This window comes from Pelophylax lessonae, assembly GCF_965119305.1.
Source record: "Pelophylax lessonae genome assembly, chromosome: 1".
Taxonomy (NCBI): domain Eukaryota; kingdom Metazoa; phylum Chordata; class Amphibia; order Anura; family Ranidae; genus Pelophylax; species Pelophylax lessonae.
In genome coordinates this window covers 60,837,843-60,859,664 of record NC_138768.1, presented here as the reverse complement: position 1 = coordinate 60,859,664, position 21,822 = coordinate 60,837,843, and the positions used below count along the sequence as shown (strand labels likewise).

The 21,822-nt window shown below is 45.6% G+C and overlaps 1 protein-coding gene across 1 annotated transcript in view; it reads left to right on the top strand.

Moving 5' to 3' along the window:
* CCDC68 (coiled-coil domain containing 68) overlaps positions 1-17,572 on the top strand; it is a 69,985-nt gene extending 52,413 nt beyond the window's left edge. The window contains exons 8-11 of the mRNA XM_082274444.1: positions 1,889-1,994; positions 5,641-5,724; positions 11,894-11,970; positions 17,227-17,572. Of these exons, the coding sequence (XP_082130570.1) occupies positions 1,889-1,994; positions 5,641-5,724; positions 11,894-11,970; positions 17,227-17,299 (340 nt within the window). The 3' untranslated portion in view covers positions 17,300-17,572. The remainder of the gene's footprint in view (positions 1-1,888; positions 1,995-5,640; positions 5,725-11,893; positions 11,971-17,226) is intronic.
* The last annotated feature ends 4,250 nt before the right edge of the window (positions 17,573-21,822 follow it).

The following is a 21,822-nucleotide window of genomic DNA, read 5'->3' as shown; positions in this document are numbered from 1 at the left end:
TTGTTGGAATTCCTTCCTGATTTTAGGGAGTTTCTGAAGAGGCAAGGAAACTGTGGCCACCTGAACTAAGCCCCTAGATAGACCATGCTCTGTATAGGCTCCAGCTGGCTCTTTTGATAATTGACTATCCAGCCGCATTTCCGTAATGTGGACAGCAGGAGCTCCCTCTGTCTCTGCAAGAGGTCTTAGTCTTGGGCCATGAGGATGATGTTATCCAAAAAATTATGGACTCTGAGCCCTTTCTTCCTCAGTGGGGCCAGAATCGCAATCAGAACTTTGGTGAGAGTTCGAGGAGAAATTAATAGGCCGAAGGCTAGGCAGACAAATTGGTAATGTCTGTCCCCCAAAGTAAGTCTGAGTAACTTCTGGTATGACTGAAGGATCGGGACATGCATCCTGCAATTCCCCAAAATCATTGAGTCCCTGGTTGGTTTACCTGGATTATGGTGTGGAGAGACTCCTTCCTCATTCTCTCTATCCGAACAAATTTGTTCAACTTCTAGAGGTCAATCACTGGTCTGAAGCCCCCCCATCTTTTTCTGGACCAGAAAGCATGGCGAGAAGAAGCCTGTAAACCTCTGACAGGCCGTAACTGGTATGATGTCCCTTGACTCATAAAGATGCTGATGTACTCCTGAAGAGCAGCAAACTTCAGAGCTGATTGGGTTGTCTTGGTGGGAGTAAAGGAGGATTCTGGGGGCTAAGGTTTGAAATGCTAATAATGGCCCTGTGTCACTGTTGATCGAACTCGCTGATCTTGGCAATGACCTTGCCAGGACTGAGCAAATCTGAGCAGCCTGGCTCCAACCACCTCCTCCTGGGCGGGCCTGGCATCAAAAAGACTTCTGGGTACCTGAGGGAGCCGCAGGTTTAGGAAGGTTGACTGTGTACCCCTTCAACTCCTTCTGGAGTCCTTGGGTGGGCAAAAACTCCCAAAATCGCGGTATCTGTTTGGCGCCCCTCTGGTTAGTCACCCTGTTTGGCATATGGACTTCTGCTTTTGGGGGAGAAGTCCTGATCTTCCTCCTCCTGTAACCCAGGAGATGGCTGTCTCCAGTTTTTGACCTTTCCATCAAAAGGTAGCTTACAGCAGTTTTGTTTTGAGGATGGGTCAGCTGCCCAGGGCTTTAGCCACAGAGCTCGTTTGGCTGTGACTGAGCTAGGCATCGCTCTAGAGGACCATTAAAAGATGATGTCCTTGCCTGCCTCCCTCACAAAGTTAGCTGAAAGACACCTCTGGATAGGACGCTGAGCATGTATACTCAATTTCTTTGGTCGACCATGGCGAGGCCTGTTCTGAGTGGAACCTGTCCTATTAAACCGCTGTATGGTCTTGGCCACCATGCTGCATCTCAGTTTCAGGGTCTTGGCAATCTTCTTATAGCCTAGGTCATCTTTATTTAGAGTAACAATTCTTTTTTTTCAGATCCTCAGAGAGTTCTTTGCCATGAGGTGCCATGCTGAACTTCCAGTGAGAGCGATCACACCAAATTTAACACACCTGCTCCCCATTCACACCTGAGATATTGTAACACTAGCGAGTCACATGACACCAGGGGAAGGAGTGGCTAATTGGGCCCAGTTTGGACATTTCCACTAAAGGGTGTACTCACTTTTGTTGCCAGTAACTTAGACATTAATGGCTGTGTGTTGTTTTGAGGGGACAGCAAATTTACACTGTTATACAAGCTGTACACTCACTACTTTACATTGTAGCAAAGTGACATTTTTTCAGTGTTGTCACATGAAAAGATATAATAAAATATTCACAAAAATGTGAGGGGTGTACTCACTTTTGTGAGATACTGTAAGTTGTAAGCCTGCAGATTCCAATGTCGCTGTATATTTTACAAATATAAAGAAAATCCTGTAATTTCCTTTGTTTCAGTTGTGTGGGAATGCAGACAAAACTCTCTACAGTCCAAGAGCAGATTGACCACCTGCAGCAACTCATGATGTCGCAGCACCAACATCTCCGGGATCTGATCCAGGAGGTGAGACGTTCTTATTCTTCCTTATATCCTGGGCTGTATTCACCATGAACAGGCATGACTAATGTCTAGGGCAGTGTTTTACAGCACCCTTCAAAAGTATGCAAAATTTTGAGGCACCCCAGTCACAAATCAATGGGAAACCAGAGCCTGGGGCGATGCATACAACTGCCTTGATTATATTATCTTCACATCAAAACCCACAACCCCCCCCCCCCCACCCCATCACATCAGAGGTCCTCCCATCACATCAGGAGTCCCCCTATCCCATCACAGCCCCCCCTTCCTATCAGAGGCCCTCATTACATTCAAATTCCCCCATCACATTAGAGTACCACCATGGCAGTGTAGCCCTATCATATCAGAGTCTCCCCATCTCCGAGCCCCTCATTACTCAGGCCCCCCATCACAGAACCCCCCCAACCACACAATCTTCCCCATCACAGAGCCCCCAATTACCCAACCCCCTCTTCAAAATGAAATTCCTGCCGCAAACAGGATTGCTTCCTTACGGAAAGTGGGGAAACCTCTGTAAGGGCCAGTTCACACCATAGAAACACAGTCCGTATGCGTTCCGGATGCTTTTCTGGATGCGCCGTTTTGATGTGTTTTGGTGTGTTCTACTGCATTTTTGGTGCATTTTTGGTGCGTTTTTGATGCGGTCCAGTGCATTTTTCTCCTCCCTCTTTTTCCTTAGGGCCAACAGGATTTCTTCCTTAGGGAAAGTGGGAAACCTCTGTAAGGGCCAGTTCACATCATAGAAACGTAGTCCAGATGCGTTCCCGATGCTTTTCTGCATGCGTGTTTTTGATGCAATCCAGTGCATCCCCCCCTCTCTTTTTTATTAACCTTAAATAAGAACATATGTGTTGCAGTGTGCTTTTGGTGCATTCCGGTGCCTTTTTTTGATGTGTTTACAGCATACCAGTACAGTCTAGTGCAGAAAAAATGCAGCACGTTGTACTTTTTTTTTCTGGAAATGGAATTCACTGGAACTGACCACACTGGTGTAAACTATGCCATTGGAAACCATATAACCTACTATCCATGTGTTTTTGATGCATAGAAAAAAACGCACTGGACTGCATGTGGTGTGAATTGGCCCTGAAAGGAAAGTGGCAAACCCAACATGCATTTGAAAGCCCAGGATGGTTCACCAAAATAATGTCATGGATGCACCCTTTCATATATGTTTGTTTTGTAAAGATTATATAGAGTAATGAAAACGTATATAACAGATGAATGTATAATAAAAAATAAAGTTAAATACATTTACCAGAAAAGTTAGTTTTTCATCATTTGTTTAAAAAACTATTTCCAGCCCAGTTAGTTTAATAAATGTCTGTATTCTGACACTTTCTTTTTGCGCCATCTTGTGGTGACTGGGGAAATTACAACTCCTGTTATGTATTAAAATTATCCCGCATCCGCTTACAGCTCTACAATGGGTGTCTGTGTCAATGGGTCATCTTTTGTTTAACATATAGTAGTTTCTGGTGTAAAAAAAAATAAATAAAAGAATGCAATAGAAATTATATTTTAACTTTAATTATATATTCTTAAAGTTTACAGTACACTATATATTAATACAGAATCACCAGGGGCATAACTACAGGGGTTGCAATCGCTACCGGGCCCCATGCTCCAGGGGGCCCGGTAGCAAACCAGTGGGTGAACTTCCAGGATCGCAAAGGTCACAATTGCGACCGGACGCTGGCATTGCACCACTGTGGGGAGGCCCCAAGATTGCAGGAAGGGGGCCCACTGCAGAACCTGTGAAAGAATCCTGCTGCGGGACCGTAATAAAAGGCCATGCAACGAGTGTAAAGAGCCCCAGGATTAGTGGGAAGAGCCCTGGGCTTGAAGGTAAGGGCCCCGGCCAGGGGTCTGGGGGGCCCTTCATGGTTTCTTGCATCAGGGCCCTGAAGGTTCTAGTTACGCCTCTGAGAATCACCAAGCAATTTATTAGGGTAAATTTAGATCTGCAGCAGAATGTGACGCCCCCCCCCCCCCGAAAAACAACTGGTGGTTTGCTTTCTCAGAGGTGTTTGATATGTCCTTGCCACCTGTTTTTACCCTGTAAATAAATGCTGCACCATTGCACTTCAGCTGCATGCATTACACACATTGCTGTGCAGCCCCATTCATTGTAATGGGTAGTGTACTGCAATGGTGCTACCCACTGAACATTACAGGGGGTAAAATATTTATTTACTGCAATAGTGAAGCAAAGCATTGCAGCTGCAGAATGTGTATATCCCCCATCCAGGTACTTTGCAGCTTAAGGGGGAAAGAGTGGTAAAAACGCTGCTTAACCACCAGTTTTTACCACCACCCAACCACAAGTGTAAACAAGCCCTGAGGAACACAATACAAAAACTGGGTAGGGGCTTTTCTTTTCTTTTGAAACAACCTCAATTCCACGAGGGTGGGGGTGGAGGGAGAGAAAAAAGAGAGCAGGACGGATGTCTCCCTATTCAAGGACAATTACCACTAACCATTATCCGTTATACTATCCCACCCAGGGGCGTAACTACAGGGGTTGCAGGGGTTGCAGTTGCAACCGGGCCCCATGCTCCAGGGGGCCTGTGCGGCTCCCCTTTACACCTGGATAGGAGGGCCGGCAGGGGCAGCATGTAGAGAAATCATTGTCCCCCTTTTTCCTCCTGTAGCTGCAGGAGGAAAATGGAGGAGATTGGTTCCTCTGTATGCGGCCCCCGCCACTCCTCCTATCCAGTTCACTTGTGTTCTGCTGTCTCTGGGCCCCTGTGTGCTCCCCTGCCCCCCCTCCCACTGTACTCCCTCCCCTCTCCTGCCGGCTGCTGCAGGGGATGTGTCACAATAGAGAACCAGGAAGGGGTCGGTACACATGTAATTTACCAGCTCCTTCCTTTTCTGAATGGACAGAGTCATAGTCAGTGACATTGTAAAAAAATAAAATAAAATGATAAAAAATAATACAAATAAAATATCAAAAAATAACAAACTACTGACACCAGTGGGTGAACTTATAGGATCGCAAAGGTCACACTTGCAACCGGGCCCTGGCATTCCACCACCGTGGGGAGGATCCAAGATGGCAGGAAGAGGGCCCACTGTAGAACTTGTGAAAGGGTCCCACTGCGGGATCGTAATAAGGGCCCCACAATGAGATTAAAGGGCCCCGGGATCAGTGGGAGGAGCCCCAGGCTTAAAAGGGAAGGGCCCCGGCCAGGGGTCCGGGGGGCCCTTCATGGTTTCTTGCACTGGGGCCCTGAAGGTTCTAGTTACGCCTCTGATCCCACCTATACAATGCTGATATCACATGGATAGTTGAACCAACGTACCACATGTTGAAAAATCTTTGCCAGAATTAGGTTCTGAACACTATTGATCCACTTAGCGGAAGTCCACATTTAGTAACGACTCCCATAGAAATTAGTTATTGGCAGCAGACTCTGGTATACTCTGTATAATAGCGATCAAAGCATAATCTGAGGATGGTTTTGCACACAAGTTTACAGTCTAGTAAATCCATCTACACCATCTATATACCTGTCAGAGCTGATAGAAAACTAAGACTGATTTTATGAGATGACGTGGTTTTGATCTTCTGTTAATGTACCATTATGTGATAAAGGTTATTGACTTCTTATTATTGTAATGACAGCGGGAGGATTTAAAGAACCGTCTGAAGGAGCAGGACACCACCATCGGGGAATTAAAGGAAAAAGTCAATTTTCTGGAATGTCAGGTAAAGCCCATGTCATCATTGTAAAGGTATTAGCAATTCGTTTAGAGCTGTTGTCTTTTTTCTTTTCTTTTATATTATGCCATTCTATATCTTGTCATTCAATCTATATCTTTTGTTTGTGTTATATATAGCAATCCTTTTTTTAAATGAGACCTAAAGTTTAGCCACACCTAGGCTAATCCTCATCTGTTCTACAAATTTTTGATACATTTTTAGTTTTTTCTCAAATCTGGGCAGCTATCGGAACAAGGCAGAAAGTCATTCTTTGCAGCTGAACTTTTCTGACAGATATTATCAATCTGAATGTAGTAGTGTAACTTTAACCACTTAAGCCCCGGAGGATTTGGCTGCTTAAAGACCAGGGGGTATTTTGCGATTTGTTTTACTGTGTGAATTTAACGGACAATTGCGCGGTCGTGCGATGCTGTACCTAAACGAATTTGACGTCCTTTTTTTCCCACAAGCAGAGCTTTCTTTTGGTGGTATTTGATCACCTGTGCGATTTTTACTTTTTGCGCTATAAACAAAAAAAGAGCGTCAATTTTGCAAAAATAACAATATTTTTCAAATTATTTTATATGAAATTCCCCAAAAAAAGATGTAAAAATCAAAATTTTTTAACATTTTCGGCCAATTTGTTTTATGCTACATATGTTTGGTAAAAAAAATCGCAAAAAGCGTATTTTGATTGGTTTGCGCAAAAGTTATCGCGTTTACTAACAAAGGGAAAGATTTTTGTCATTTTTGGTGGTTTTTTTTAACGCGTAATGGCGGCGATCTGCGATTTTTTATTTTTTTTTTTTTTTTTTTTTTTTTTTTTTTTTTGCGGTACTGCGACATTGCGGCGGACAGATCAGACCCTTGACTGACATTTTTTTGACACTTTTGGGGTTACCAGTGACATTACTGCAGTAATCAGTGCTATACATATGCACTGTTACTGCAAAAATGACACTGGCAGGGAAGGGGTTAACTGTATTGGAGAGGGAGGGGTTAAGTGTGTCCTAGGGGCGTGATTCTAACTGTGATTGGACATGGCTATTGGTGTAAAAACAGATCAACGGTCCTACATAGTAGAACCGTCTGATCTTCATTTTTACACCAGGGAGAATGACAGGCAGCTTGTTTACATTAGCCGCCTGACTTTCTCCCTTCACCGGAGCGATCGTGAGTGACCGGCGGACGATCGGGTCCGCCGGTCACACGCACTGACTTGTCAGTGAACGAGCCGGGGCGGGCGCGCGCCCGCCCGCAATTGGCTCACAAGTCAGTGACAGGCGAGTGACGTACCCCTACGTCACTTTGCCTGGCCGGGGCTGACCGCCGCAGTATATAGTCGTGCGGCGGTCGGCAACCAGTTAATAAAATATACAAGCTGCGCTATAAAATAAAAGTGACAAAGTGATGTCACCCAAACAATAAAGTAAAAATTATATATAAATATACTGTCCAAAGTATTGTAAAAAAAAAAGTTTTTTGTAGGTTTTACTAAAAACTTAAATGCAAAAAACCAAATACAAAAAAAGAAACAAGGAAACCAAAAACTATAAGAGACAGCAGCCTTATAAACCCACCCAAAGCTAGCATGAGGAGCATCCATAGACATAATGACATTAACCAATAACTAGAATCACATCACAGACTTACCAAGCTAATTATCCCAGTGATGTACAATGCATACTCACTCCCCAATTCTCTCAGGGGACAGCAAGTAAATCAAGATTTTCTGATGTAAACCATAACAAATATACCAGCGGGAAAAATGCAAGATGAACAATTTTAAAACAGCAGTAAACTTAGTTTTTTAAAAACTTGTTGACATGCAGGGTATTTATGACAGAAGAGACCCTGTCGATTTCTTCTTTCAAAGATGCTTCCTCCTGCTTGTCAGCCATTGTGTGCACTGAGCCGCCCATGCACACGTTTTCAACCCCAATTTGTGGCGCTGCAATGGTACTCCTGCGCAGCAGTGACATTATCGTGGCCCAGTCATTCATGCGGTCGAAGGCATGTATCCCGGAAGGAAGACTGGGCAAAGATGTAAGCTCCCAGGGCCTGCTGGATTGATCACAGCCCAGCGCTGGAGCGCTCAGTTTGACAGGCAAGTTTGCCATAATGTGCTAATATGCTGTGCATTCTAGCACATTATGGCATCACCCATCTGGGGATCCTCAAAAAGAAGAAATGACAGCAGACTTTAGCTACCACTTTAAAGAAGATTCTTGAAATTTCAGATGATGGTAGTTTTGCATTTTTTACAGTTTAAGTTATTCGGAGTGGATGAAATCAGGAAGTTGGCCACTCAGCACAGATGCCAGTCACTGCCCTACGTCTCCACCTTGCTTAATCAGAGAACTCTTTCGCTTTGAGAAAGTGCAAAGCTTTCTCTGAATGGTGCCTGTACTGAGCTGCCAACCTCCTGTGTTTATTAAGCAGCAGGACAGCTGCTCAGCATGGGACCTGGAAGCAAATAAAGAGCACAGGAAAAGTGGTGACCACTACCAGCTTCTAGAGGATCCTACAGGTATGGTATATAGCAGTGATGGCGAACCTTGGCACCCCAGATGTTTTGGAACTACATTTCCCATGATGCTTCACTACACTGCAGAGTGCATGAGCATCATGGGAAATGTAGTTCCAAACCATCTGGGGTGCCAAGGTTCGCCATCACCGGTATATCGTATATACAGTGCTGTGAAAAAGTATTTGCTCTCTTCCTAATGTTTCATTTTTTTGGTTATTTGTCACACTTAAATGATTCAGATCATCAAACTAATTTTGCAAATGCAAAATTCAGTTCTTAAATGATGAGTTCATTTACTAAGGGAAATAAGCCGTCCAAACCTGCTTGGCCCTATGTAAAAAAGTAATTGTCACATGGATAAATTTCAGCCCAGTTTTCTTTGCAGAATTGCTTTCATTCAGCCACATTGGAGGGTTTTCCAGCATAAATGGCCTGTTTAAGGTCATGCCACAGCAGCTCAATCGTATTTAAGTCTGGACTTTCACTAGGACACTCCAAAAGCTTTGTTTTTTTTTTTTTTTGTTTTTTTTTTTTAACCATTCAGAGGTTGACTTGCTGGTGTGTTTTGAATCATTGTCCTGCTGCATTATCCAAGGGTGCTTGAGCTTGAGGCCACAAACTGACGGCCAGACATTCCTTCAGGATTTTCTGATAGAGGGCAGAATTCATGGTTCCATTATTATGGCAAGTCGTCCATGTACTGAAGCTGCAAAGCAGCCCCAGACCTTCACACTACCACCACCATGTCTGACTGTTGGTATGATGTTCTTTTTATGCTTTAGTTTTATGCCAGATGTAGCAGGATGTACACCTTCCAAAAAGTTAAACTTTTGTCCCATCAGTCTAAAGAATTTTTGCCCAAAAGTCTTGGGGATAATCGAGATGTGTTTTTGGTAAATGTGAGATGATCATTTGTGTTTTTTTTTTTTTTTTTGGTCAGCAGTGGTTTAGCCTTGGAACTCTCCTGTGGAAACCATTTTTGCCCAGTCACTTTCTTCTTGTTGAATCATGAACACAGGCAAATGAGGCCTGCAGTTCTTTATATGATGATCTGGATTTTTTTTTGGACCTCCTGGGTCATCATTGTGCTCTTGGAGTAATTTTGGTTGGTCAGCCACTCCTGGGAAGGTTCAACACTGTTCCAAGTTTTCTCCATTTGTGAATAATGGCGCTCTCAGTGGTTCACTGGAGTCCCAAAGCCTTAGAAATGGCTTTGTAACCCTTTCCAGACTGATACATGTCAATTACTTTGTTTCTCATCTGTTCTTGAATTTCTTTAGATCGTGGCATGATGTGCTGCTTTTAGAGATCTTTTAGCGTGCTTTACTTTTTCAGACCGCTTTTGTTTACCGATTTCTAGATTCAACAGGTCTGGCAGTAATCAGGCCTGGGTTTGGACAGTTTTTTTTCCCTTAAGAAATTAAATTATTTTAAATCATTTAAAAACTGAATTTTGTATTTACTCAGGTTCAGTGGCGGCTGGCCGATAGGGGGCGCAGGGGTGCCGCCCCCCCCCAAAAAAAGAAAGATTTAAAAAAAAAATGTAAATTATTCGCCCACTAGGGGCGCCGGCCTGTGTGCTGGGTATGGGGGGGGTGGGGATTGGCACTCTTCAGGGGGTCATCGGGGCGCAGAGCAATGCGCCCCGACACCCCCACTTTAGAGATGTCCTGACTGTGATTGGTCCAGACTTCAGCCTGGACCAATCACACAGGAGGACATCCCGGGTGACGTGATGCGTGGGGGTGGTGCGTGCGTCAGTCACTCACCGTCCCGGCATCACGTCCTCACCTTCCCGCCCGCCGGCGCCGTCGGACCAGAGAGAGCCGGCGGGAGAAGAAGAAGAGGGAGTCGCGCCGTCAGCCCGGCGGGCGGAAGAAGAAGAAGAGGGAGTCGTTCGGGAAGCAGCACGCAGGTCACCGTGAGTGAGGTAAGTGATGCCTCGGGAGGGGGGGGGGAGGGCCCACACACTGTCTGGCTGCTTTGAAGGGGGCACGCACGCACGCTGATCTCTGCATTGGGGGCACCCTGTATGCTAGTCACTACATTGGGGGCACGAACGCTGATCTCTGCATTGGGGGCACCATGTACGCTGGTCACTGCATTGAAAGAGGGCATGTACGCTGGTCACTGCATTGAAAGGGGGCCTGTACTGTGGGGTTTGTGCTGTGAGGTCTGTACTGTGGGGTTTGTGCTAGGGGGTCTGTACTGTGAGGTTTGTGCTAGAGGGCCTGTACTGTGGGATTAGTGCTAGGGGGCCTGTACTGTGGGGTTAGTGCTAGGGTTAGTGCTAGGGGGTCTGTACTGTGGGATTAGTGCTAGGGGGTCTGTACTGTGGGGTTTGTGCTAGGGGGCCTGTACTGTGGGGTTAGTGCTAGGGGGCCTGTACTGTGGGGTTAGTGCTAGGGGGCCTGTACTGTGGGGTTAGTGCTAGGGGGCCTGTACTGTGGGGTTAGTGCTAGGGGGCCTGTACTGTGGGGTTAGTGCTAGGGGGCCTGTACTGTGGGGTTTGTGCTAGGGGGCCTGTACTGTGGGGTTTGTGCTAGGGGGCCTGTACTGTGGGGTTTGTGCTAGGGGGTTTGTGTGGGGTTTGTGCTTGAGGGGTTTGTGCTGGGGAGGGGGCCCGTACTATGGAATTAGTGCTAGGGGGCCTGTACTGTGGGGTTAGTGCTAGGGTTAGTGCTAGGGGGTCTGTACTGTGGGATTAGTGCTAGGGGGGTCTGTACTGTGGGGTTTGTGCTAGGGTGTCTGTACTGTGGGGTTTGTGCTAGGGTGTCTGTACTGTGGGGTTTGTGCTAGGGTGTCTGTACTGTGGGGTTAGTGATAGGGGGCCTGTACTGTGGGGTTAGTGCTAGGGGGCCTGTACTGTGGGGTTAGTGCTAGGGGGCCTGTACTGTGGGGTTTGTGCTAGGGGGCCTGTACTGTGGGGTTTGTGCTAAGGGTTTGTGCTTGGGGGGTTTGTGCTGGGGGGGTATGTACTGTGGGGTTTGTGCCAATCTCAGTCAGTGTATCCCATAATAGGGTGTCTCTCACAGTATATCCCATAATAGGGCCCCTGTTCCCTATTATGGGATATACTAGTACTGATGGACCCCTTAATATGTGATATATTGGGGAGAATTTGTTCACTCAAGCAAAATACAGGGGACAAAATGGGTGGAGTCTATAAGGGGTGGGGCTTCTGAGAAATGTGAGGGGTGAAAATGGAAGGGCGGGGTTTTGTGCCCCACCATCTTAAAACTTCACCAGCCGCCACTGCTCAGGTTATCAATGTGTAATATGTTTGATCATCTGAATCAGTGTTACAAATATGCAAAAAAAAACCCGGAAGGGGTAAATACTTTTTCACATCACTCTATATTATAAGGGTCGCTTTTTCTAGCTATGTCTCCATTTATTTTATAGAACTATTTTCCATTAGTTTTGCCCATTCTTCCAATTTTTGGCAAATGTGAAAATAACCCAGCAAAGTCTATTTCAATGGTAGGTTTGACAATTTATTCATAGGCTTTCTTTGGGATGAGCATTTGAATTTGCATGTGTCTCTGAATGCTCTCACATTAGCAGAGTGATATTAGAATAGGAACGTAATGCTGTTTTCTTTTACTAATGATTGATTTCGTTCTGTAATTGATTTTCCACCAGAACAAAGAGCTGAAGTATAAAGTAGATCACTGGTCCAGTCCCAGCAAGTTCAAAATCTCCAAAGGAACATCTGTAAAGTAAGATTTGTTTTTTATTTCTCTATATTTAAGGTCTGTGACTGGACAGTTTATGAATTCAGAATAAAGAAATCTCATACCTTTTACACTTGGGAAGTGCAAGAGCAACCAATCCACTTTCGATTTCCATTCTGCAGCTGCAGATTGGTAGAAGACCTGGAACACCTAGGGGCATCAATAGACGCAGAAAAGGGGGTGCCGCCAGAACATAGGTGTGGTTTAAAGTGATGTTCTTAAATAGGGACTAGGCTTCTGGATCTAAAGATTGCAATGAATGGACTTATTTGCTGTACCTACAGTATATATTGCCTACAATTTCATAATACCTTAAACTGTGTGAAATTGTAATATTACTGTAATGGTGAAGAGCCATGGATTGATCAATATGTTCTATGTAACCAAGGCTTTTAGATTTAAAATTCTCATCATACACTATACATACTGATTGTACAATCTACTTTAGATCTACCATCAACTATCTACCCTGTTTCCCTGAAAATAAGCCCTACCCCGAAAATAAGACCTAGCTTTTATTTTGGGGATGGCTGGAATATAAGCCCTACCCTGAAAATAAGCCCTAGTTAAAGTCGTTGTAAAAACATGGAAACCATTTTGTAAAAAGATTATATAATATGTGTGTCTCGTTTTGTAACTTTATTGTGGAATATACCTTATTTACAGTGCCGCTGGGTGCTCACATGACCTGCCGTAGATCTTTTGCTCTCCTCCCAGTTGACGTCAGCGTGCCCTTACTCTGCAGTGCTCAAAGCTGGGAAGAAGAGTTCCGGTGGGTCATGTGAGCATCCAACGGTGCTGTAAATAGGGTATTTTCCACTATTAAAATACAAAAGGAAACACACTGCACATTCTATAATCTTTTTACAAAACTGATTTTGACCAAGGTTTATTTTTGGGATTACAGAATGTCCTAATGCTGACTCCTGGGCTGACAGGGGACACAGGACATTTTTTAAAAACATTTTATTGTTTTATTCCAGGTTGTTTAGAACAAAGAGAGGGGTAAATGACACAGTACACTGTGCTGTCTATCATGCCCTAAAGCAGGGGTGGGGAACCTGCGGCCCGCACGATCCTTCTGTCCGGCCCCCCGTGCCGATGTGTCAGAAGGAGCCGATGGCTCCGTTCTGACACTGTGAATTCTCCGAAAAGGGTGGACCCAAAGCGCAGAGCAGCGCGCCTCGAGCCCGCCCATTTGTGTGACAATAGCGAATGAAAATTCGCTACTGTCTCACGGATCCGCCTCCTCCTCGGCCAATGTCATTGGCCGAGGAGGAGGCGGGAGGCGGGACGCGGGAGGACTCGAAGAGACGAAGAGAGGAAGCCGCCCGCCGCTAGAACAGGTAAGTCAAGTGCACTGGGGCTTGGCGCGCTGTTCACTCTGCATTGTGGTCAGTCACTCCGCATTGAAAGGGGACACGCTCTGGGTACTCCGCATTGAAAGGGGGCACGCTGTGGGCACTCCGCATTGAAAGGGGACACGCTCTGGGCACTCCGCATTGAAAGGGGACACGCTCTGGGCACTCCGCATTGAAAGGGGGTCACGCTCTGGGCACTCCGCATTGAAAGGGGGTCACGCTCTGGGCACTCCGCATTGAAAGGGGGGCACGCTCTGGGCACTCCGCGTTCAAAGGGGGGCATGCTCTGGGCACTCCGCATTGAAAGGGGGCACGCCGCATTGAAAGGGGGCACGCCGCATTGAAAGGGGGCACTCCGCATTGAAAGGGGGCATGCTGTGGTCACTCCGCATTGAAAGGGGGCGCGCTGTGGGCACTCCGCATTGAAAGGGGGCACGCTGTGGTCACTCCGCATTGAAAGGGGGCACACTCTGGGCACTCCGCATTGAAAGGGGGCACACTCTGGGCACTCCGCATTGAAAGGGGGCACGCTGTGGTCACTCCGCATTGAAAGGGGGCACGCTGTGGTCACTCCGCATTGAAAGGGGGCATGCTGTGGTCACTCCGCATTGAAAGGGGGCACGCTGTGGTCACTCCGCATTGAAAGGGGGCACGCTGTGGTCAGTCTGCATTGAAAGGGGGTTACGCTGTGGTCAGTCTGCATTGAAAGGGGGCACGCTGTGGTCACTCTGCATTGAAAGGGGGGCACGCTGTGGTCACTCCACATTGAAAGGGGGGCACGCTGTGGTCACTCCGCATTGAAAGGGGGGCACGCTGTGGTCACTCCGCATTGAAAGGGGGCACACTCTGGGCACTCCGCATTGAAAGGGGGCACTCTCTGGGCACTCCGCATTGAAAGGGGGCACGCTGTGGTCACTCCGCATTGAAAGGGGGCACGCTGTGGTCACTCCGCATTGAAAGGGGGGCACGCTGTGGTCACTCCGCATTGAAAGGGGGGCACGCTGTGGTCACTCCGCATTGAAAGGGGGCACGCTGTGGTCAGTCTGCATTGAAAGGGGGCACGCTGTGGTCAGTCTGCATTGAAAGGGGGCATGCTGTGGTCACTCTGCATTGAAAGGGGGCATGCTGTGGTCACTCTGCATTGAAAGGGGGCATGCTGTGGTCACTCTGCATTGAAAGGGGGCATGCTGTGGTCACTCTGCATTGAAAGGGGGCATGCTGTGGTCACTCTGCATTGAAAGGGGGCACGCTGTGGTCACTCTGCATTGAAAGGAGGGCACGCTGTGGTCACTCCGCATTGAAAGGGGGGCACGCTGTGGTCACTCCGCATTGAAAGGGGGGCACGCTGTGGTCACTCTGCATTGAAAGGGGGGCACGCTGTGGTCAGTCTGCATTGAAAGGGGGCACACTATACCTTGATTACTGAAGGCCCCTTTCACACTTTTGTGACCTCAAAGTCACACAATTTTTACAGCGTTTTTTGCCGCAAAGCAATGCCTATTAAATTTATGCATACATTTTGTACGGCCCCCGAATGATGTTACAAAAATCCAAATGGCCCTTGGTAGAAAAAAGGTTCCCCACCCCTGCCCTAAAGGATCAGGATTTTTTTTTTTGTTAGGGTTTCAACCACTTTAGGAGCGTCATGATGACATGACTGTTTTTGAATAAATGTAAATTATTGTACGTACCGTAAATAAATAAGACACCCCCTGAAAATAAGCCCTAGTGTGTTTTTTGTAGCCAAAATTAATATAAGACCCGGTCTTATTTTAGGGGAAGCACGGTAGTGCACTGGCCTGTCTGATGGGACACTGATTGAACTGGTTGTTTAGATGTGTCCTCCTATTACAGAGTTTTGGTAACTAAAATCAGTGACGGCTGGTGCTAAGAATTTTTGGGGGGACGCAAACAAATCCCTTCAGGTACGCACTCCCCAGAGGATACCATGAGACTTACCTACAAACAGAACCCTCCAGCGGACACAGTTCCTCTGATACCTGGCAGCTACCATGTTAACCGGGTCTTCTTCCTGGGTTCCAAATAGTCAGCCTCCTGATTGGCTGGGACGAGAAGCCAGAATTGACGCAATGGTGAATATTGATTTGCTAAAACCTAAAGTGGGAGTGTTCACCCCGAGGACAACCTAAAACAAGCCTATTAGAGCCTCAGGCTCTAATCACATTCTTGTAAAGGAATGACGGACCTAATAGAAACACATTAGTCCAGCGATTTTTCAATACATTATGTTATGACTAACATTTTTTAACTAAAAGATGTTAAAAAATGTTAGTTATATCAGTTATTTAAAAATAAATTGTTCTATGATTAGCTTTCTTACTTGCAAACTAACTTGGGGGGGGGGGGGGAGTTCGTCACCCCTTATGGACCAGCCACCACTGACTAAAATATAGATTACACAAGCTCACAGGAGAAGTACAGCCAAGGCTCATTTGGCTGTACTTTTCCTGTGGATCACAGGAGTGCAGTTTGTTTTGTGACCCATTTTTTAGCAGACAGTGGGCTGAAGCCCGCTGTCGGCTGACATCACAGAACTTGTCCAGGCTTGAGAGAGATCGTGACCATATGGTTGGGATCGGCCAACTTGAATGGACCGCCCCCTCCACAGCCCAGCGCTCCGGTGAGCCAGTGAGCGTGGGGGGGTGGCTCTGAGAACCAAGCGATCAGCGGTGTTTCGTTGTTTGATCATTCGGTTCCCAGTGTTAGAGCCGGCGGGAGACAGCTAGGTAAGTATGATTCACAAATCAAATCATTGATCCAGAGGAAGACCTAAAACCCCAGCAAAGCATGATCCAATTTGGTCCAGCAGGGGAAAAATTCCTTTCTGATCCCCCGAGAGGCAATCTGATATTCCCTGGATCAACTTTACCTATAAATGTTAGTATCCAATTATATTATGTACAGTTAGGAAAGAATCCAGGCCTTTTTTAAAGCAATCTACTGGCTAGAACCACCTCTGGAGGGAGTTTATTCCACATTTTTTAACAGCTCTTAGTGTGAAGAAGCCTTTCCGTATTTGGAGATGAAATCTATTTTTCTCCAGATGTAAAGAGTGCCCCCTTGTCCTCTGTGATGACCTTTAAAGTGAATAACTCAACGCCAAGTTCACTTTAAGGACCATGTATTGTACAATCAGATTTCAAAATGTTTGGTGAGCTTTATCAACTATGTTCTATTTACTGCTTATCAATATAGGACATTGGACCTGATTCCAAAATATTTTTTATTGTAATAAGTCTAATGAAGGGTGGTGGAGACAATTTCTAAGTTTAGCCTCCATTCACTATTAGCGTGAGTGTAGGCAGACAATTTAGAGACTTCTTTTGCGTGTGTGAATGTGCATTTTCTTCCATGTTTTTGGCGCCTTAGCTTTTAAATGAGAGAGCATGAAAAACATATATGCTTTTCAGGCACTCCACAAAACAAGTAGAGAAAAATCTCAGCCACCACACACCATACAAGCCCAGCTTGCAATAGGTGATAGCAGCCTCCAAGTGCCAAAACCAGGTAAAATTTTGCCTATACGGACACTACAGTAATGTAGACCCTGCCCGGTTTCCACAGCAGTAATGTAGACCCTGCACGGTTTCCACAGCCGTAATGTAGACCCTGCACGGTTTCCACTGAAGCAAAGTAGACCCCGTAGTGTTTCCACTGTGTCCAAAAGCAGTGGGAGGCAGCTGAGCTAACATGAATATTACCTGCTGCCTACAGAGGGCACCACCTTACCTCTTAATGGAGGTAGCCTTAGGTACAGTTGGGGCTACATGCTGCACCCAAGATGATATCATTGCTATTCTAAAAGTTCAGATATGCTGTTGAAAGCACATTTCATTAATTCATTGCTTTTATTTTCCAGTGAATCAATGCTTGGCAACCAATCGCCCTACTTCATGCTTCTGAAACACAAGAAGCCTATAGGGAGCAGCTGATAGTGCCGTAATACCAATCAACCCTCATCTGCCGGACTTACTACATGATGGAATTTCATTTCAACATCTGAGTCCCTATCGTCTCTTTTCAGCTTGGCAGATAGCTCTTCATACACAGGGTGGCATCTTGCAGCAGAATGTCTGCTTTATTGTTCGCCGGACTGAGGAGAGGAAGAGAGACTAAGGGTTTGATGTTATCTGAGCAATCAATAACTCTTGAGTGCAATCTCATTTCTTTATGCTGTTAAAGAAGAGCCCCGGGCAACTCAAATATTCAACCTCTGAGCTGCTGATACTTTTCGAGAAGAGTTCACCATCTTGTTTTCCAGTATGTACAGGCATGGTTGTGTGGGCTAAAGAGAAGGCAGTAGCTGGAAACGGGGGCAAGCTCAATTATGTGTTTTCTTAGTTCTGGACATTGAGAAGTTGAGAATATGGACAACTTCAGAGATTTCATTACTTAAGTAGCCAGGTGCACAAAATATCAGGTCGGAAACTAGAACCAGAAGTTGGTCTCTTCTGTAAGAGTCTAAAGGCAACATTTTATGCTTAAAAGGACTCTTGTCATTTTTTGCATTTAAAGCCCCATGTGCACTGGGCGTTTATTCCTGGTACATGGAGCCCTGGCATTTAGCTGCAGGTACATGGCACAGGTGTCCAGTACGCAGACTTCTTGCATTCTCTTGATTCATCCTTGGGTGCATACTAGACGTTACCACTAGATGCACCATCCAACCCTGTCCCAGCCATAGCAGCTGTCAGCCTCTCTTGAATTCAACAGACTGCCGGCAGCGGGGACACTTGGACAGAACACCTGTAAAACTAACTGAAAATCTTTTTTTTTTTTCTTTTTGGATAAAGTAAGGGGGGTGGGGGGTATAACCCTTGCCCATTCAGGAGATTTACCTTAACTTCTTCTTCCATAGCCATAACAGAATGGCAGAGGAAATCCTTCCAATATGAGAGAATTCCTTCTTGTCACCAAAACTAGTATCCCCATTCCTCTGTATTGCTTTTCTGGTGACACCCAAAATTTGGGATTTTTTTCATTTTCATCGATAGCTGTAAACAAGGGAAATAGCAAGGGTGAGTCCCCCTAGCTGGAGCACAGACGATAAAAAAAAAAAAAAAAAAACAGACAATGGTCCAAATCCCTCTCCACTCTATCCAAATACCCAAAAAAAATGTTTGCCTTTTAGTTCTATTCACTATAACAAAAAAAAAGGTTAAACACTCACCTTAGTTCTGGCTTCTGGGAGATTATGGATGACGTTATAGTGGTTTACCACCACCTCCTGGTGTAGCTGGACACCGGAATTCCCACGATGATGCATCCCAGCTCATTGCAGGAGTGCATTCTCACTGGATTTCAAGTGGCCAAGAGGCAGCAGTGAGGCGTGGTGACATCACCTGGACCTCCTGAGAGCCGGGACCATAGTGAGTCGTTTTTTACCTTTTTAATTGTGAAATCTTTATTGTTAAAGTTTTATTTGCATCCAATTTGTTTGGTCAGTATGGAGCTGGCAGGGAAGACCTTGCAGTTGCATGGAAGGTCTTCTTTAAAGGCAAGTTCACACCTTTAGCACTTCCAACCATCTTACTGAAGAGTGATCCATAGTTGATCCCTTTTTCAGAGGGTGGTAGAGGAGGCATTCAGGAGGTGATAATTTCTGCCGCCTCCCTGTAAGACTTTTTTTTTTTTTTTTTGACAGCCGAAGCATTTGGATTACAGCTGTATTGGGGCCCCATTCACTTTAAAGCATCACATTTGCAGAGGTACTGCCTTCCCTGTGTGACATGGGGTATCATTTTTGCCACATAGAAAAGTATAACAGGCAAGACATGTGTAAGACCCTGAGTGGCTGCATGTTATTTTTAAGTGGGCGGTTGCGAAGGAGTACAATTGGGATTGAACTGGTTTATAACTGCCCCCGGGCACTCATATGTAGACTGTCACCTAAAGGGCTGTACACACGAGCCGAATATCGGGCAGGATTGCCTGGTTCAATAGAAACTGGCCAACGTGCAGCCCGTGTGTACGGCAGCCGGTCCAACAGAAGCCAGCTGTTTGGCTGGCTTCTGTCGAAGGGGCATGAACAAAAAAGTTCGGCCAATGGCTGAGATTGCTGACTGGTGTGTTCTGGCGGGGAAACCCAACCCCCTGTCAGAATACAATAGCTTAGCGGAGGAGAACACTGTACTAACATCAGATGGTTAGTACAGCGGCTCCTCCCGAGCTCCTGGTTTAAAAAAAAATAAAAATGTATAGTGTACCACGCTTAAGGGAGAGGTGGAAGTCCTCAACCCTGTGTAACCTCTGACACTGTCCAACAAAGAACTTACACAGGGTTTGACTCTTGGCTCTGATGGAGGAAAGAAGTTGCAGGGTAACCACATGAGAATTTATTTGCACTAAGCAGGTCAGGGAATGCTGATTCACTTCAGATGTATGCATGTTCAATAAGCTTGTATATACTTATTTAATTTGTGAAATAAAAGACTCTGCATGAATACTTTGGGTGATGTATAGTTTTCAAAGGGCATGGAGAGAACTGTGATGCTGCCAAAGCAACTGGCTTTGGTCTGGATATAAAGGTCTTCTACTTCTCCCTACATATTAGGCTCTGTTCACATATTGGTGTCTCAGATCCCGAATCATTGCAAATCGCAGGACGCCCGTACGGTTCCCGTGACTTGCAATGGCACGCGTAACGCTGCGCGATTTGTCGCCTGACGAATCACAGTAAAATCGCACAAGCAGAATCGTGGGGTGTGTGTCGCCCAAAAAAACTTCTTTTGGGGCGACAGGTGTCCCACAATTCTGTTTACGCGATTTTAATGCAATTCGACAGGCGACAATCACTGCAAAATTGCTCCACGTTTGGTGTTCCATTGCAAGTCACGGGAATCGCAAGGGCGTCACACGATTTGCAATGATTTGGGATCACAGCATATATGACAATGGGGTCACTGTACTCCAATGGCCTCCACAGTCACCACATCTCAATCTAATAGAGCCCCTTTTGGATGTAGTGGAACGGGAGATTTGCATCAAGGATGTGCAGCCAAAAAATCTACAGCAACTGCGTGATGTTATCATGTCAATATGGACCAATCTATGCCATGACAAATTAAGGCAATTCTGAAGGCAAAAGAGGGTCCAAGGTGTTCCTAATTAGGTGACCGGTGAGGTTATGTCCCTGGTAACTATTATCGCCCAAGGGGAGAGGTTCTGCTTTTCTGCTTCTTCCCTAGGTAGTAACTTAGGTGATCCAATTGGAATTTGGCTCCCTTCCCACCCGTAGCCTCTTGGGACCCATCACAGGTGTCAGAAGGCCGTGGGACCATTCACAAAGCGCATTGCGGTGGGAAGCCACAAGTAGCCACAGCTGGCTTTCCACAGTTAGCATGGCAGCACCGGGGACCCGGGTGAGAACAGCTCTGAATCCCTGGACAGTGTTTGTAGCTGCTCTTTTATTTTTTGGGTGGAGACTGAGGAACTTCTTTAAAGTGAGTGAAAATCCAAAAAATTGAGTTGTTACAAGAATAGAAATAGAGTGGAAATGTTCCAGTGGATATTTATCCTGGTGACAATGGTAAGTCAGAATTTACCCTATTTTGGAGAATTTCATGTAGTCTTTTGCTTCTATTTGTGTCTACAGGCCAGGAACTGGGGACAGATGCACAATAAAAAATACTGACCAAGGTTTACCCATTCCATACTCTTATATGTGAATGTAAAACCAAAAAATGTTTTGGTTTTACATTCACTTCATATTCTTAACCCCCTCGCATCTGGACGCTGAGCCTTGTCTCTTTCCATTCACCTGTAGGTGGGGTGCAGCGTGGTGCGACGGCAATAATTCACACAGTCAGGTGCAATAATAAACTTGCATTTTAGCAATGCAGCAACAGTTCACAACAATCCTGGTGGGAAGGATTGGCCAACCAGGTGCACTCAGTTACAGCAACGTGAACTAGGCAGGTTCCAGCCAGAATGACAGCATCTATAGAAAGGGGCAGAATATGGCCTGGCCGTCTCGTGTCCAATTGGAAAGCTTTCCCGAAGACATGAGACCCTACGCTTTCCCTCCTCGTCAGCAACCTTTCCCTACCACTAGTACTGTCCCTAACAGACGGGGTACCTTTTCCTGCACTACCCACTTGCATAAAGCGTGTGTTGCACTGTCACATATGCTGAAAGTATGGTCAATAATTCCAATGTGCGCAGATAGCGGGCCGGGTGAAACCCAAAGTGTTTCATTGAAACGTTTCTGCAATGACATAAAGCATGACCTTCAGTCTGATAGACAGGATAGCAACTGCTATTCTGTTCCTATATATATATATATATATATATATATATATATATATATATATATATATATATATATATATATATATATATATATATATAATATTATCTCTTTCTCATTTACAGGAATAACGTCCTCATAGAAAATAACAAACAATTTAACGTGCTGATATTACTCAATCTGCACCACCGTGGTCTAATAATACAA